At 43.7% G+C, this 18,780-nt stretch overlaps 1 protein-coding gene across 3 annotated transcripts in view; it reads right to left on the bottom strand.

Moving 5' to 3' along the window:
• The window catches only part of ZBTB40 (zinc finger and BTB domain containing 40), a 295,060-nt gene that overhangs the window by 197,225 nt on the left and 79,055 nt on the right, over positions 1-18,780 (bottom strand). For all 3 annotated transcript variants that reach the window (XM_069240709.1, XM_069240706.1, XM_069240708.1), the window contains exon 7: positions 4,867-5,044. In XM_069240709.1, coding sequence (XP_069096810.1) covers positions 4,867-5,044 — 178 coding nt within the window. The remainder of the gene's footprint in view (positions 1-4,866; positions 5,045-18,780) is intronic.

Genomic DNA, 18,780 nt, shown 5'->3' with positions numbered 1-18,780 from the left:
TAATAGGCGGGGTGACCTTGATAAAAAATGTTGATTCGTCTGCCACTGCAGTTTCTATTGACTACACTTCCCATCACAATAAACAGGTCTTACCTTAAAGAACTCGAACAATTATTTTTATATAAATATATATATGCATGAACATGCAGCCCATACTAAAATAACCGAACTACAACTAGTTAAATCTCATCTAGGACTTCCTCTACCTCATTGTCAAACATACTGTCAAGCTGCTCTTTTAGCTAATAGTACCCGAATAATGGTAGATTCAGATACATTTGACAATTTCATCCTGGCTCGAATGGCTAATGAGTCAGCAATTGATCTGCCGTCTTTTTTAAAAGTAGCCAAACTTCCAAAGAACACAAGGTATAAGTCGCTTCACAATCTTGAACATCTTCTGAAGAAATCTTGGAAAGCTTGGCCAGTTCTGAACTATTACACTTTTAAATTGCTAGATGACTGCCGATTTGTAGCCCTTGGTCTTTTAAAGCCACTCTGGAAAGTTGGAAGAAGAATGGATTCACTAGGCTAGACGATTTTCATGCTTGCAAAAGGTGTTTAACATGAGATTAAATAACCCTATGTCTGGGGGATGAAACTATAGGTTTAATGTTCAGTTGTCAGCAGACATGTAGCCCACTTTCAGCAGCTTATTCGACTATGAGCCTAAAGACACATGCCATCATGCACCTTCTATATAAAAGCAAACTAGCGGGTGTGGGGAATTGGTATCGGGCTCTGCGCAAGAATACCAAGTCTTTCTTGATAGATGATATCCTGGCCAAAATTCTCCATACCACAGGTTGTACAATCACCAAGGAAGAATGGACTTATACTGTAAAACTGGGTTTTAAATCCCTGTGGCTGCAAATTTTAAAAGAATGGCCTTCTTATCTTGGTGGTTGGCATACTATACCCAACACAGATTACAAAAGATGGTCAGTGTAGTTCTCAGGCAATGTTTTCGTTGTCAATTAAATGGGGAAGAAGACTGGCCAAATATTATGAAAAAAAGTGTTTCAGGCACTTACAGATACTACACATTTCCCCCCAGATTATGCTAGCATTATTTGACTCCTCTCCTGGAAAGCTAATAAAAACATCCATCGCCTGGTGTTTATTGGCACTGTGGTGGCTCTTAGCCTAATATTACAAAAACTGAGAATGACGGATCCTATTCCCTGTACCAGTGGCAGGCTCAAATGCAGAGGAAGCCTATGCCAGCCGGGTGTGGTGTCCCTCGAGGTTCTCCACAATATGGGCAAATGTCAGGCGCATCATTTACAGTCCGGGCAAGCTGGACACCAGATATAGGTGGGAAGGGGTGAACATGTCTGTTTCGCCAGTCGAGTACTGAGTGGTTAAATGATACTGTGTGTATTAAGCAGCATATTAGACAACCACTTTGGATGGGTTTTGAGCATCACATGTTTTGAATTATTCTGCTGGGCAGTTTGGATCCTATGCCAATTGCACGGCCCTTATTTTTTGGTCAAGTTCGGAAATGCAAGACTTGTCAGATTGCACTCCCCACTATGCGACTCAACTATATTACTTGCACTAGACACTTTTTCTGCCAGTAGCTTACACTGACTTCGTGGTTTGAGCTGCTATATGTAATTGCCTTTGTTTAATTTTTATGTACAATGTCCAATAACTTGTTCTTAAAACAAGCCACATTATGAAGTGGAGAGCCACCAATGGATGGGCTTCCTGAATATTTAACTCTTTGTGAAAAAAATAAATTGCTTTGCCTTGATTGTAAAAACTGTTAGATTTTATCACGTACAACGTGAATTGATCATACCACACAATTTTATGACCTGCACTTTATATTGACTTCATGGATAACGCTGTCACATGATGTGTTGTTTATCTGTCTATCTTGTATGTATACGAACGAAACCTTTCCTTCTTTCTTTATGCTGTACTGCTCAACTTAATTATAAAAAAAAGTCTCACAAACCTGGACTCTTCTGGGTGTCATCTTTTCAGAAGTGTGTATGTTTAGTAAGTTCCTCTGCCTGGCACCCAAGCCTAGACCCAAATACTACTGCTACCCACGTCATCAAAATGGGTCACATTGTGTTTTGGGCATATCGGGTCAAGGGTGGTAGGCCGAGCCACATAAGTGGAGGGCTGTTTTTTTTTCAGGAGAAGGGTGGGATGCTGGGAGATAGGAATTTTGTGGATGCCCGCTGATTTCGTAACTTTTCTTTTAGCCATTTTACATTTGCAGCACAATCTGGTTAAGTAAACAGTCTGGGATACAAGCAAGCCACACCACCTTGGAGACTCCTGAGTGTCAAGTTTTCAGAACCATCCCTGGATGGTGCCAGAGTTCGGGCCCAGCTACTGAAGCTACCCACATCGCCAAATTTGGACACCTTGCAAGCTAAGCATTTTAATGACTTCACACTGCATTTTAGGGCCTTTCCTGTTACAAGTGATATGTCCAGCCACACAAGTGGGGCACCGTTTTTATCAAGAGAAATGTGGAAATATACAATAATAGAATATATGTTGTTATCAATTGAACTTCTCTATATTTTTGGTCTCTAAATGTAAGCCGGTGAGCTAGAAAGAACATATTTTGCAAATTACCTGCTGAATCATGATAGTATGTGTAACCCCAAATTCAGAGTTGTACAAATAAGTGCTACTCCTAATCTCAGTATCTTGGGCACATATAAAAAAAATGCATAAGTATCCTGAATTCCCATGTGTAATTCATTATATTTTTCCGTATGAATGGCTGCATAGGCAGTACACAACTATAATTAAAGCTGCAATTCAATTGCTGTAAAACACTATCAGGATCTGATCGATGTAACAGTATATTACATTTGTAAAGTGGCCATCAGGGTATACAAATTACAGATGAAAACACTGTCACCTCCTTCTATTTTTTCATACGATTGGTTTCTTCGAGAAAATCATGAGCGATCAAATCAAATGACCCTTGCTAATTCAGACTTTTGTCTACTTTTCAGAAAAGTATACCTCTGTGGGTTCAACAATGGGTTTCACACCCCTCTCCACCACAAACTATAATTATGCAGAAACAACAAGAATAGGAAAAATCAACTACCACTTTGTAAAAAATGCAGAATGCGTTGAATAAAAAATTAACTCTACCTAGTCGTGAAAGGCAGAAAGATGGTGATCGTAGTACAGAAACCCTCAGTCTTTAAGGCAAAAAACATTTTCTTGCGCAATACTATCTTCTGCATTAAGAAAAAAAAAAACACAGTGTTGCTATATGTTGAGACTGTTCTCAGTTCCCTCCAGGGAAAGCACAACCCCTGGGTATCTTTAGAATCTAAGAATAAGATTTAAGTCATAAACAATTATGGACCCAGAAAGCACTGTAAAGTGAAGGCAAAGTATGTATCCAATACTGTGAATTCATGTTACATGCTGTACGCATATTACTCTTTTGTGTTTATTTCACAACGTCCATGAAGACCACATTCTGTGAACTAAAACGATATATGCGTTTAGGTGAAACAGTAAATCAAATTGACCTTCTAGTATGCTGTGAGAAACCCCAACGCATTTCATTTGAGAAATCCTTGATGAGAGACAGTGATCATCACATTCTCAAGTCAAATGTTCTAAAGAGAGAAAACATCATCTATCAAATGACAAAGCACAATTTGCAAAATTGAACATAATTAACTCAGTGCTAAAACTGATTTTAAAACCAGTCGAATCAATAACAAATTAAACACCATGTGGATTATTATACGTCAGAATGAGTGAAAGGAAGATACAACTTTGTATAACAGAACACAAGAGCAAGATTCTTAATCAGTCTGAAAAATCTACACTAGCCATGCACTTCAATAAAACTAAACACAAAATTATCATGACTAAAGTTCCAGATTCATGAAAATTTTTTAAGTAATCTGGAAAGCCGGGACAGTAGTAGAAGCTTGGCGCAGCCATCTAACAAAAACATGGCATCACAACTTGAAACAAGGGAAACCCTTTTACGGTAGTGCAGCCACCTAGGTGGGTGGGTGTAGTTTTTCTTTTTCTTTTTTCATTGCCAGACTGGAGAATGTGATCAGTATCGCCAGAAAGCCGGTTCAACACAAATTATCCCTGAAGTGTTGGTAGGAGGACATTCTTTGTCCCGTCTTAAGGAGAATGAGGAGGGTTAATTGGCCCCCAGATGCCCAATTTGCTAGGAGCTTCGGAAAGGTGTTGTGTCCATTTGTGGATGACACAGTGGGCTGAACTGTTTCAAAGACCCTCAAGGCCAAGTTATTACATGCCAAATCTGCTGCTGGTATAGATGGTGCAACCTTCTAGTGACATTCAAACTGCAATTTTGTGGCAATGTATTTTATGTTCAATTATAAAGCCCAATCTGAATGTTGTGAAATTAATGTTTGCAACATTGCATTGAATTCTTCAGGCCTGCTCCCCATCCCTTTTTAGGTCTTTCAACATGCCTTTCTACAGAAAAACAACCACATGGAATATAGACTGGTCCACCAAAACAAATAACAGACATAAACTTGCTGCTAGCCCTTGCCCTCACTACATTAGACAAAGCCAATGTCTGCGATCTTGGGCTTCGTCTGTGTGCTGTAGATTAAGTGAATAGGCAAAGTGAGCATGGATATCCATATTTTGATACTCCATTTCACTTAGGGTTGAACAAAAATCTGAAAGTTGTTTTTAGAAAAATGTGTGACTTTGCACTGTAAGACACCGAGAAGCAATCCAGTGAGATGCATTCCATACCAATACAGGCACTATGCTATATGCGGACAGTCTCCAGAACTAATTTGTGATATTTTTCAGAAGACTGAGAATGTCATTAATAAACACACATACACTAGTGTGTACCTGTGACTTTTCCTTGCAAAGCATCCAGAAGAAGGCATAGTTCAGGAAATGCTTCTTTCACAGCCTGGAGAAGTTTTACAAAACTTTCAGCTCTCAGGACCTTTTCATCCGTCACTTTCTTCAGTAGGTTTTCCACTGCCTCCCTGTGAGATCTGCCTTCACAGCAGTCTAGAATTACCTGTCACAAACAAGATTGATTATGTGTTACAATCAGGGCTATGATGATGCGACAAGAAGCAATTGTTTAAGAAAACGCATTGACTGTACTTTCCCATTAAAAATGTAGCTGCAAACCAATATGGTGTTACTATTTTAAACAGGTATGCCACATAAGAAAATTACACAAAATTGTAACTGTCCTAAAATGAAACCGGATACTTGAGCATAATAATTAATACTGACATGCAAGTTGTCCAGAAGTTTGAAATAATTTACATTTGCAGAAAGAGGTCTTATCTAAGAAGTTGAAATATTAAATTGCAGGGGACAGCTAAATACCTAGCAACAATCTTAGGTCAGCTTGAGTCCGATAGATATGCTGTATGTCGGGACACTACCCGATGGTGACTAGGATTATCTTTACCTAAAGTCAAGACATATGCAACAACGTCTGGACCTCAGATTGGCAAATGAATATAGATCACATAGTCTGTGAACCAGAATTTATGAAAGTAATACTTTTTCATTTTGGAACTTACTAAAATTGGACTAATGCCTTGATGAAGTCTTAGGTGACCCAACCCAAAACAACAAGACACATGTTGGCTACACTGTTATGTAGAAGAAGCTTTGCTGTATCCAAAGATGAAAGTGTGATTGACGCACAAACAATCAAGGCGAAACTGTGAGTCTCAAGACCGAAACTACAAACAAACGACTAACTGTTAACATATGGACTTCTCAATGTGACATCATCGCTTGGCTGTTTGGAGGGTTGTTCTGTTGTTGTGTCTAGAAGCATTGGGCTCCTTATATGGAGGTTTGAGGTGGCCCCTCTGTCCTCTTTAGAGTGCCATATCTTTTTGAGTAATTGGTACAAACAGGGTACGCAATAGTTTGGCGCCCCGTTCGCCTGGCCACTCATCGACCAGTTCGTTTTTAAAGTCTGGTATGTAACAAGGGGCAGTCCAGAGTTGAGATCCAGGAACACACAAATAGCTAATGAGCATACAGCAAGGAATAATGTATTTTGCAATCTCAGGAGCACTGCCCACAATATTATAAATGTAAGTTTCCATGAAAATTAGGAACAGAGTAAATGTCACACCATGAAAATGAGGCCAGGTGTAGATACAGCCTCAACCCACAGCCCACGTGTTCGTGCAGCCTCTGTCTTTCAAATGATTTCTTCTATGACAGAATGGAACACAAGCCAGGGTATGAAGCAGAGAAACCGAAAAGACTAAACCTACATACTGAGTTGTTCCCAAAATTGTGTCTTGCTCCTCTTATTCCTTCTCAAAAGGTGTGATGGTTTCTTTGAAAAACACACCTTGGGACATGACAGCACCATGAATGGTTCCTCTTTACCAAACCAAGCATCCGCTTTGAAGCATATGGAGGGAGCACTGTGCTTCGCGAATCTGTGAGGGAGAGCTATTTTGGGCTGCACTACAGGTAGTGTAAATTGAGACAAGGCTCTGGGAAGACGCAGGCGTACCATAACTGTCTAGGAATCTAGGAATCCACACCGTTACGAAAAACCCAGAATTCATTAACTATGATATTTAAGATACAAGTAAAAGAAGATAGCTACAGTTTGAACCATTTTTCCTTAACGTTGGCACCATAAAAAGTATATGTAAATACAGACAAATCTTGGTGCAAGGTACACACAACAGTTTGGTATTTCTGACATCAAATTTACGAGAGGTTCAGTGTAACAAGAGGTTGCAAAAATGGTTGCAGGTTTTGCACTGATGTTTTGCAATGTTTTTCTGATGTTACAACACACCCTATGTACCAAAGGACTGCCACAAAATCTCCACTTGCATAAGGTCGCTGAACAACCTCCTTGATGTTTATTAATTAGACATCCCACTAAATGGTACCCCAAATTGGTTACAAACATAAGGAAGGTGGCCTGTAAGGACAATAGAGAATACTTTGGAAGTAGAAGGTAGTGGCCAGCTTACCGCTGGCAACCAATTTGATTCAAAAGGATCCCTCAAGGGGGCACCTTCCCATTGCTAATCAGTTACCACCTCCATTGACGTGCTGGTAACTGATCCATGGCTTGTGACCACAACAACTGATACATTTTATTGCTATTCACAATTAGGAAGGGGCACCACTTTCACTGCTCAACTGCAATTCGGAACGGATCATGAAATTCATTTTGCAAGTTGAAAAGGCTTTTTCAACACGTAAAATGGATTTAATAAACAGTAAAAGCCAGTGCGTATGATTGCAAAATTGCTTTGTACAACGGACCCAAGGTGTTTTAGCAGTAGTGGAGCATTGCAACAATTATACCTTGCTCTCAAAAGCCATTGGGACTGTGACGGATGCTACAGTTTCAGTTAGAAGATAAAATCCAAATGATGTTTAGGTAGAGATCATGTACCTGGACAAGTGGATTCCGATGAGCCTGAGGTAGTTTGTTGTACATGGGCAAGCAAAAGATCTTTGGTTTAAAAATGAGTTGTTAAGGATAAAACTGATGAAACCTAAAACCTGGGATGAGCAATTTAAAATTGTTTATGGAATGAAGTCAAACATCAGTACATAGTAAAAATTAGTTCCTGGACTTAACTTTACATGCAGAAGTAAAAAAAAAAAAAAAAAAAATTGTGGTAAACAGTCATAGTTTCCCAGAGACGCCCTGCATAAACATCTCATTTTAAAGTTTTCTGGGCTGATCTAGTTCATTTAGTTCAAAAGCATAAAAGTAGTATTCTTATGACTTGATTTCAGATGCCCTTCAGAAAAAGAGGAGCTTTGAAGGTGAAGAAGATGATTTGTCCATGCAAGTGAATTTCTGTCTAGAAGAATGGAGGAAGTTGGCTCTGTATGCACTATTTCAAAGTAAGGAATAGTATGCACAGAGTCCAGGGGTTCCCCTTAGAGGTAAGATAGTGGCAAAAAGAGATAATTCTAATGCTCTATTTTGTGGTAGTGTGGTCGGGTAGTAGGCTTATCAGAGGAGTAGTGTTAAGCATTTGTTGTACATACACAAGCAATAAATGAGGAACACACACTCAAAGACAATTCCAGGCCAATAGGTTTTTGTATAGAAAAATATATTTTCTTAGTTTATTTTAAGAACCACAGGTTCAAGATTTACATGTAATGAAAGGTATTGCAGGTAGGTACTTTAGGAACTTTGAATTAGCAAAATAGCATATGCAGTTTTCACATAAATCACATATAGCTATTTTAAAACGAGACACTTAGTGCAATTTTCAACCGTTCCTGGGGGAGGTAAGTGTTTGTTAGTTTTTGCAGGTAAGTAAACCACCTATGCGGTTCAAGTTTGGGTCCAAGGTAGCCCACCGTGGGGGGTTCAGGGCAACCCCAAAGTTACCACACCAGCAGCTCAGGGCCGGTCAGGTGCAGAGGTCAAAGTGGTGCCCAAAACGCATAGGCTTCAATGGAGAAGGGGGTGCCCCGGTTCCAGTCTGCCAGCAGGTAAGTACCCGCGTCTTCGGAGGGCAGACCAGGGGGGGTTTGTAGGGCACCGGGGGGGACACAAGTCCACACAGAAAGTACACCCTCAGCGGCACGGGGGCGGCCGAGTGCAGTGTGCAAACAAGCGTCGGGTTTTCAATAGAAAGCAATGGGAGACCAAGGGGTCTCTTCAGCGATGCAGGCAGGCAAGCGGGGGCTCCTCGGGGTAGCCACCACCTGGACAAGGGAGAGGGCCACCTGGGGGTCGCTCCTGCACTGGAGGTTGGATCCTTCAGGTCCTGTGGGCTGCGGGTGCAGTGTCCCTACCAGGCGTCGGGTTCTTAGAAGCAGGCAGTCGCGGTCAGGGGGAGCCTCGGGATTCCCTCTACAGGCGTCGCTGTGGGGGCTCAGGGGGGTCAACTCTGGCTACTCACGGTCTCGCAGTCGCCGGGGAGTCCTCCCTGAAGTGATTGTTCTCCACAAGTCGAGCCGGGGGCGTCGGGTGCAGAGTGCCAAGTCTCACGCTTCCGGCGGGAAACACGAGTTGTTTCAAAGTTGCTCCTTTGTTGCAAAGTTGCAGTCTTTGGTGAACAGAGCCGCTGTCCTCAGGAGTTCTTGGTCCTTCTAGACGCAGGGCAGTCCTCTGAGGCTTCAGAGGTCGCTGGTCCCTGTGGAAAGCGTCGCTGGAGCAGTGTCTTTAGAAGTGGGGAGACAGGCCGGTAGAGCTGGGGCCAAAGCAGTTGGTGTCTCCGTCTTCTCTGCAGGGTTTTTCAGCTTAGCAGTCCTCTTCTTCTTAAGTTGCAGGAATCTAAGTTCCTAGGTTCTGGGGAGCCCCTAAATACTGAATTTAGGGGTGTGTTTAGGTCTGGGGGGTTAGTAGCCAATGGCTACTAGCCCTGAGGGTGGGTACACCCTCTTTGTGCCTCCTCCCTGAGGGGAGGGGGGCACATCCCTAATCCTATTGGAGGAATCCTCCATCTGCAAGATGGAGGATTTCTAAAAGTTAGAGTAATCTCAGCTCAGGACACCTTAGGGGCTGTCCTGACTGGCCAAGGACTCCTCCTTGTTTTTCTCATTATCTCCTCCGGCCTTGCCGCCAAAAGTGGGGCCGTGGCCGGAGGAGGCGGGCAACTCCACTAGCTGGAGTGCCCTGGGGTGCTGTAACTAAGGGGGTGAGCCTTTGAGGCTCACCGCCAGGTGTTACAGTTCCTGCAGGGGGAGGTGTGAAGCACCTCCACCCAGTACAGGCTTTGTTACTAGCCACGGAGTGACAAAGGCACTCTCCCCATGTGGCCAGCAACATGTCTGGTGTAGCAAGCTGCTAAAACTAGTCAGCCTACACGGGTAGTCGGTTAAGGTTTCAGGGGGCACCTCTAAGGTGCCCTGTGGGGTGTATGTTACAATAAAATGTACACTGGCATCAGTGTGCATTTATTGTGCTGAGAAGTTTGATACCAAACTTCACAGTTTTCAGTGTAGCCACTATGGTGCTGTGGAGTTCGTGCATGACAGACTCCCAGACCATATACTCTTATGGCTACCCTGCACTTACAATGTCTAAGGTTTTGCTTAGACACTGTAGGGGCATAGTGCTCATGCACTTATGCCCTCACCTATGGTATAGTGCACCCTGCCTTAGGGCTGTAAGGCCTGCTAGAGGGGTGACTTATCTATACTACATAGGCAGTGTGAGTTTGGCATGGCACCCTGAGGGGAGTGCCATGTCGACTTAGTCTTTTTATCCCAACTAGCACACACAAGCTGGCAAGCAGTGTGTCTGTGCTGAGTGAGGGGTCCCCAGGGTGGCATAAGACATGCTGCAGCCCTTAGAGACCTTCCCTGGCATCAGGGCCCTTGGTACCAGGGGTACCAGTTACAAGGGACTTACCTGGATGCCAGGGTGTTCCAATTGTGGAAACAAAAGTACAGGTTAGGGAAAGAACACTGGTGCTGGGGCCTGGTTAGCAGGCCTCAGTACACTTTCAAATCAAAACTTAGCATCAGCAAAGGCAAATAGTCAGGGGGTAACCATGCCAAGGAGGCATTTCCTTACAAAGAATTATCCGGTTCTTTCTGGTTTTAAAGTTTTAACTTCTCACGGAAGACTGGACGCTAATTTGGTGAATCTCAGTGTAAATGCTTGCTTCTTTTATTGCCCCAAGGACATCAAGTTAGAATAGTTAGTTGATCTGAAAAAGTCACTCATGTACTTGATTGCAAATGGAGAGGATGTCCTTCATTCAACAACTCCCTACAAGTTGTGGAGCATTTAAAGGACAGTGATGGTTCAGCAGTGAACATTTCCACTGCTGAAGTAAGGTGTTTTCATAACAGAACGACTCTGAGGACCACTTCTGTTGCCATCTCACCTTCAATGATGCATGCAAGTCACAAACGGAACATCTCTTTGGAAGCATGTGCAACGTCTATGGATTAACGGTAGAATGGTAGAAAAAAAGGCCATATATCATGGCCAACCTAAGGGCGCCAAAAGTGGTCGCCAGGGCTCATAATTTCAGCAATAACACCTCTACTCATTTACACAGGAACCTTTGTCAACACACAGCACATCTAAGCTTGAAGTCTGCTTTCCCTGTATTGTGTACCAAGGTTTAGCCTATAGCGAAGGACAAAACACAAGGAAAACAAACTTCTACAGCTTACCCTGGAGCATTACTTGATAAACCAAAGCCTCTTAAATAATCCAACTGGGTCAAAAAGCACTTAACAGAAGCCTTGGAACATTACCAAGGTCTCATAGGTAACCTTCTGGCAAATAGGAAAGGACTTTCAATATTCAAAAGAAGCAATGGAGCAATATGTAAAAGGTCAAAGCCTCACAGGCACAAACCTCTGCTTCAGTAGTAACAGAAAGGTTCTAATTGAGTGTCAATAGTTAGAAGCAGATACATTAAGGAGCCAACAGTTATTCATTTATCCAGAGCCATCTTTCAAGTGTGAGGTTCTGCGCTCTAATGTAAAGCCTTAATTTTACTTTGAACCCAGTGAGAATGCAGTAAAACCTATTAACACTCCGAACAGAGTGAATCAAAGGCCTTTTCACCCTCTACCAACACTAACATCAAAGGAAGAACATTAGCAACTGCTAACTCCATGTTGGTCAAAAATATATTGCCTCTTGCAACCTCCTTTCCCAAATAAATCCCTACAGACTAGTATAAAGACTGTGTGCTAAAATACAAATAATTAAGTCTAGTGGGTAAAATGCTTGCATATATTTAGCATCACATTTCACAGATTGGATTGTATGAGAAGCAATAAAATAGGGCCTAAAATAGATTAACAAATCTCACATTAACTTGTGTAAAACAATGCTTTGAATGAATAAACAAAATCACATGAGGGCGGGAGAGTTATCATGGACAAAGACTGTACAGAACTCCAAAAGTAACCCATCCTCAACATCTCCGGTCACTTTTCTTTTTAAGGAAACATATTTTATCAGTGTTTTCTTGTCTTACATTACAAGCAACTTCCTCTAGAAAGATATAAAAATATTTTTCTAATAAAGGAGTGGTGTAAGCTGTTTATTAGGACTTTCAGCAGATTTCTTAGAAAATACCTCTATAGTGCTTCCTCTTATTCTTCTAATCTGGCACTTTTAAATATTTTTGTGGCTACAGTGTGCTAGATTGCTATTTCCACTGTAACTCACCAAGCCATATCACATCTTCTCACTGTTTTGGAAGGGCCTGGGATAACTTCCAGCTCATTGCTATTCTGTGCTTGGCTACAACCAATATTGAAACCACTTTTACACTTCCACTTCTTGTCTTGTGGAAATGCTCCAAATAAGCAAAGCTCGGGTGATGCCGTTACCGGATGATTGATCTGTGCAATTATCTTGGACAATTAAGTGTGTACTTTATAGGACAATCTCATAGCATGTGGTAATGATCTGCACTGGGAGCTTGGCATCCAGGCCAATTTCCACCCGCCTTATTTAAACCTAGTATTTCTGAACACATCTGACACATATGCCCCTATTTTGTTCCTTCCTCCTCCAAAGCTCTTTATCCGTGACTACTTCCCAGCACCAGCTAGTGGTTGGCATAGAGCATCTATGACCCAGTGGTACAACTGTGACATCATTTTACATCCTGGCCCCACGTTAATATCGCTAGAGTTATGTCTGTTGGTGGGTCTATGTTGCCTGGGAGCCTTATGGACTTCAATGCATGCACCAATGACCCATATATCAATAAATGAAACAGAGGAACCCAATATGTCTCTTAAAATTCTTAAAACTTTGGAGTATGTCATTTTAATACTTGCTCCCTACATTCTCAAACAAGCTCTTTCACCTACCGGCTGCAAATTCCAACTTGATACTGGTTCAACGTTTTAAACATCAGAGGGTGATTTCTGGGGCATATGAGTGTTTGATTCCGGTCAGTTTATCAGATTTGCAGCAGCACTGTGTTGCTATACACACTAATTTAAGAAGGTGTATGCGCCCGTCCCAGCCGAGAACAAGTGCTCCATAGTTTATGTGACACTTTTGACGCACTTATATATTGTGCTTCCCAGTGCTCCAAAACAGGGAGCCCACTTATCAACAAACTGAAGCGGTGCCACTATATAGCAGCATTCACAATTCAGTTCTCCCAGACCCTCTTTCAGTTGCAGATGTTTTAGCTTTTCTAGTGTAATCCTGTGTATACCCCTTTGTCAAACTAGCATTGCTAGGAGCAATCCCAGTTCTCTAAACAGAGATCAAGGTAAGATCACTGGTAGATTATTAAATAAGTATAGCAGTCCGAGTGATATCATCTTGAAAAGTGAAGCCCTACCCATCATTGACAAAGGGAGAGTCGTCCAAAACTGCACCTAGCTTTTCATGGCTCAAATATTACCTTTAATCAATTCATTGGTTATAAGGTAAATATGCACTACCAGATATCTGAAGGGGTAGGTGCAGTATTAGAAATTGGGTCTCTAGTTAGCAGTGGTATGCACTCTGTCCAAGTAGGGACCACAATCATAGTCAGGGACCTAAATTAACCTGTGCTCACCTTCTGGTAGCTTGGCACAGAGCAGGGAGGCTTAACTTAGAAGGCAATGTGTAAAGTATTTGTGCAACACACACAATAGTCACAGGAGGTACACCACAAAACGACTCCACACAAACTTAGAAAAATAAAGTTTGTTTCTCTGTATAAACCAAGATCAGAACAACAGAGATCCAATTCATCAATTATAAGTTATTCACTTTGCAGGATAAAGTAGAACAAGCTGATAAATGATTATGGTTTAGAAGAGGTGGTACCGGGGACTCCTTGACACAAATGTGCATTGTTTCCACAGATTACAGTAATGACGGGGTGCTCTCTTCCCCAGGCACGGTCACCAGGAAAGCAGCTGGGGGCTCCAGGGGAACTGTGAGGCAAAGGCCGGTGGCACCAGCGGGGAAGTCAATGCCGCGGCCACAGGTCTTAGGGGGCAAAGAGCACAAAGCTGGTTGGGACCCTTGGTCAAAACAGGCGGCCAAGTTTATCAATGCCACTCTGGGTTGTGGATGCGAGCAAGCGACAAATCCCAGAAAAGCTGCCCGGGATGGTTGAAGAAAGGGATGGTGAAATTTAGCAAAGCTGCTCAGGGTGATTGAAGAAAGCGGGTAGCAAGCTTGGCAGATCCACTCAGAGTAATTAAAAAAAGTGTGGCGGAGTCCAGCATGGCCACTCAGGGTGATTGAAGAAAGCGGCAGCAAAGTCCAGCAAGGTTGCTAGGGGTTATTGAAGAAAGCAGGTGGTGAAGTTTATAGTAGAGCCACTAAGGGTGATCGAAGAAGGCAGCGGTGAAGTCCAGCAAGGCCACTCAGGGTGACTGAAGGAAATGAGCGGCAAAGTAAAGCAGAAGCCGCTCTGAGTCACTCTGAGGTTGGTGGACAAGCCCTGGGCTACCCAAGCAGAGATCAGCAGGCAGCAGAGCGGCAAAGCAGGGTGGCGCAGCAGTTCCAGGGATCAGTCAATCCTGTCAGAGTGGCAATCCTCGCACACAACAGTCATTACTCCACCACCATTTCCTTGAGTCCAGAAGTGTACTGACTTGAGTGGGTCAGGAGCTCACTACACTGAAGTGCCTCTGATGTGGGGGGTGGCTATAAAGAATGTCTGTGAAGTGCACAGGTCCCCCTTTCAGTGAAGCCCCGGTACCAGACTATCAGTGGGAGGTAATCAGCTCCTTTGAGTGGATTCTGGTTACTACGGGTTGAGGTGTAAGTGCAACCCCTTCCCACCCTCCGCTCCAGGAAGTCCCATTATTATGGAGATGAATGCACATGCCATTGAGGATCCTGTGTTGTAGGTGTCTGGCGGGAATGCACAAGCGTAGCTGTCACCTAGCCCAGGTCAGACACGTACTGGAGATAGGCTGTGGGCACACGACAGTGAGTCCAGAGAAATGCCATTTTCTAAATGTGGCATTTCGAAAATAGAAATAATAAAACTTACTTTACCCATAAAGAACATTTATTTTTACCATTTTGTTACATGATGAAGCTACTCCCCTCAGATCAGGAATTATAGCTTAAAAGTATTACAAGGAATTCCCAATGCTGGCCTATGAGAGGGGCAGCCCTCACAGTAATGAAAAACGACTTTGGGAGTTTTTCATTACCAGGACATGAACAAATTAAAAGTACATGTACTGCCTTTCACTTAAATGGCACCCTGTCCTTATGGGCTGTATCTGGACTACTTTTGGGGTAACTGATATGTAAGAAAAGGAGAGTTTAAGGCTTGGCAAGAGGTTTTAAATGCCAAGATGGAGTGGCAGTGAGACTGCACCCACAGGCTCAGCAGTGGCATGCCTGAGACATGTTTACAGGGCTTCTTAAGTGGGTGGCACAACCAGTGCTGAAAGCCCTCTAGTAGCATTCAATTTACAGGCCCTGGATAAATGGAATACCACTTTAGAAGGGGCTTCCATGTAAATTAAATATGGTAATTGTTTTATCAAATCCCACAATCTCAGATTAGTTAATTACGCAGAAAATACTCAGCTGATTCCATCATTTGGGAAGTGACCATCAGACAGCAGTAAAGATCTTCCACAACTGCGTGAAGGACAATGCCTTGTGGCTGAACTCCAACACCCTAAAATTTAATAGGAATAAAACAGAGTTATTATGCTGTCAAGCGAATAAAGTCCGAAGGAATCTTCCTAAAAACCTGTGGCCTCTTCCAGCAAAGGATGAGTCTTAGACTTGGAATCCTTAAGGTGGTCTCACCCCAGACTTTCTGCCTTTAGCTCCTGTTTTGTTGCTGTATCGTTTTGTTGGCCTTTGAACTCTGAGCACCTTACCACTGCTAATCAGTGCTAAAGTGCATGTGCTTCTCCCCTCCAAACATGATAACATTGGAATACTCACAATCGGCCTATTTAAATTACCTGTAAATCCCTTGTAAAGTACCTCCAGGGGCTGTAAATTAAATGGTACTAATTGGCCTGCAGCACTGACTGTAGCCCTGTAAAACTGTCTCAAGCCCGCCACTGCAGAGCCTGTGTGCGCTCCCACCACAACTTGGCACTTAAAACCCCTTGCCAAGTTTTACACTCACCTTTTGCTTACATCTAAATCACCTCTAGAGTAGGCCCTAGGGAGCCATTGGGCAGGGTGCAATGTAAATAGGTAGGCAGGATATGCACCTGACCGTTCCCATGTTCTGGCAATGAAAAACCCCTGCAGTTCTTTTTCATTATTGGGAGGCTTAACCCTCTCATAGACCGGCAATAGAAATTCCTTATAAAAAACCTTAAATTGTAATTCCTAATCTGAGAGGAGTGGCTGGGTCATGTGTTGATCCATTGGAATGGTAATAACAAATCTTCTTTACTAGTAAGGTTGGATTTGTTACTTCTAGTCTGGAAATGCCACTTTTTCTCTGCAATCGCTGCCCTGTGAGCCTACAGCCTCCCTCCAATACATGTCTTGCCTAGGTGGGGTAGCAGTTCCATTTGTGCATTCCCTTCAGACACCCACAAAACAGGACACTCAGACATATCTGCATATTGATTGGTCTCCCTGGTGAAGGAGTGGGGAGGATCTCACTCTTAAATTTCAAAGAGTAAGGGCTGGGTTGCACACAAGAGGGCTGATTCCCCCCACCCCCCCACCCCAGGTGCCTGGAGCTGAGAATGACTTGAAAGGGGAACCTGCACACTTAAGAAGGTTTCTTTGTGGTCATCCCCCACATCGAACTTTTTTTGTGTAAGTAGTGGGCCCTTTGACCCACTAGCTAGATCCTTCCTGGACCAAGAAGGAACCTTGCGGGAGTAACAGCTGCTGTGCTAGAGGGATTGCCACTTTGCTAGGATTTTGACTGTTTTTAGGAACTGCTGCCAGACTCTGCTCAGCTGCCCTCTGCCTGCTGACCTCTACCCAGCACCATCCCACCTCCAAGCCCTACTATGGAGTCTCCAGGGCTTTGCCTGCATGCCCTGTCTTTGTTACCACTACTTGGGAAGCCAAGGAGCATTGAGAGCTGCGGGCTCCCCCTCATCATTGTGCCCAGCTACTAAGGATCACCGAATTGTCCCCGCACCCTTTCCTAGGCCGCCACTTTTCAATTCCACCACCACAAGGTCATTGCCACCAGGAGGTCTTCGCTGTTGTGCCGAAGCACTAGAACCGCCGGCATAGGAAAGAACCCTCCGTCCTCTCTGGTGACGCTGACTCACTGAGGATCGAACAGTCTGGGACTGAGCGGCCCAAGAGGAGTCTCCAGGGAAGCCTTCTCCACACAGCAGTAGCCCCGGTGACCTGTTCACGCTGGCACAGGTGTGCAGAGTGCGGATACAGTCTACACGGGGACCCTGCCTCCAACCCCTTGCATTGCCCACTTACTTGCGATCTTGATTTGGTGAGCCTGGGACAGGGCGGCACCTCAGGAGATCCACCACTCTCCCTGGTCCCAATTGCACCGCCAAGTCCAGCCAGTCCTCATCCTAGGCCACAGAGGAAGGCCTACCCACGATCTCCATTATACAAGCCTGAGGCCGGGCATTCCCCAGGAAGTCTGCAGCTCTCTCTCGGCCCCAGAGGGCTTGCTGCACCAGCCAGCCTTCCTCGCAGGGCAAGCGGGAAGCCTCACCCCAACCTCATAGGACACACCATTCCCAGCTTAACGGTGGTGGAGTACTACCATATTATTTGTAGACAAGGCGCCTCTTCATTTTTGTGGACCTCCCGCCCAGTGCCTAGCAAGTATTGCACGGCTCCTGTATACGGCATCAGGAGAATTAAACTGCACACATTATCTTGAGATAATTTGCTCTTTCTCGTTATGCACCTTCTTTTGAACTTACATATATAAAGATTGTATAGTTTTCTCTAAAAGCATTGTGTGTAGTCTTCTTGTGGGTACATACAGGGAACTGTGGTTTGGGGATTGCACAAGTACTTTACACACTGCCTCCTACGTTTAGCCTGCCTGCTCTGTGCCAAGCTACCAGAGGGTGAGCACAGGGTAGCCTAAGTAGTGTCTGAGTTGTCCATACTCGAGTGAGTGGATTCTGCTTGGCTACGGTACATACCCTAGCCGACCAGGAGCCCTATTTCTAACAAACATACCCTAGCCAACCAGGAGCCCCATTTCCAACAATGAGCCTACCTCCGCAGTCTGAGTTCGTAATCTGGGAGTTCCTTTTAATAATAAACTGTCCCTTGAAGATCATATTACAAAGGTAGCTGGGACTTGTTTCTCGCTCCTCCAAGACCTGCGGAAACTACTTCTCATACTGTCACCTCACGTCAAAACCTTAATTATTTGCAGTATGCTTCTGAGCAGGCTTGGTTATTGCAACTCTCTCCTTTTAGGGGCCCGACTATTAGAATGTATAGAGTTTATGCTGCTGCAGCAAAAGTGGCTCCGATTCGTGCTAGGATCCCTAAAGGAGCTGCACTGGTTACCAGTCAAGCACAGAATCATTTTTTAATCTCTATGCATTGTCTTTAAAGCTCTTCATGTACTTGGATCAGTCCCCATGCAGAATCGTTTTTAAAGATATTTCCCAAGGAGGTATTTATGCTTCTCATCGGCCTACCTAGCCTGTGTATCTAAATTTCAGAAAACAAGACAGGGAAGGCAGGCTTTTTCAGTAAGAGCTTCTCAACTATAGCATCAGCTTCCTGTCCCCCCTCACACTTACAGAAAATGTGCTATCTTTTAGAAAAGTGCTGAAAACATAGCTCTTTCCTCAGTAACCCCAGCATATGTTTCTGGTCGGCTGCACAGTCATTGTCCCCCCCAGTATCCAAGGCTCCCAAGCGCCTGATACCTT

This window comes from Pleurodeles waltl, chromosome 6, assembly GCF_031143425.1.
Source record: "Pleurodeles waltl isolate 20211129_DDA chromosome 6, aPleWal1.hap1.20221129, whole genome shotgun sequence".
Taxonomy (NCBI): Eukaryota; Metazoa; Chordata; class Amphibia; order Caudata; family Salamandridae; genus Pleurodeles; species Pleurodeles waltl.
The sequence above is the reverse complement of the archived record's forward strand: the minus strand, read 5'-3'. Positions and strand labels throughout refer to the sequence as shown.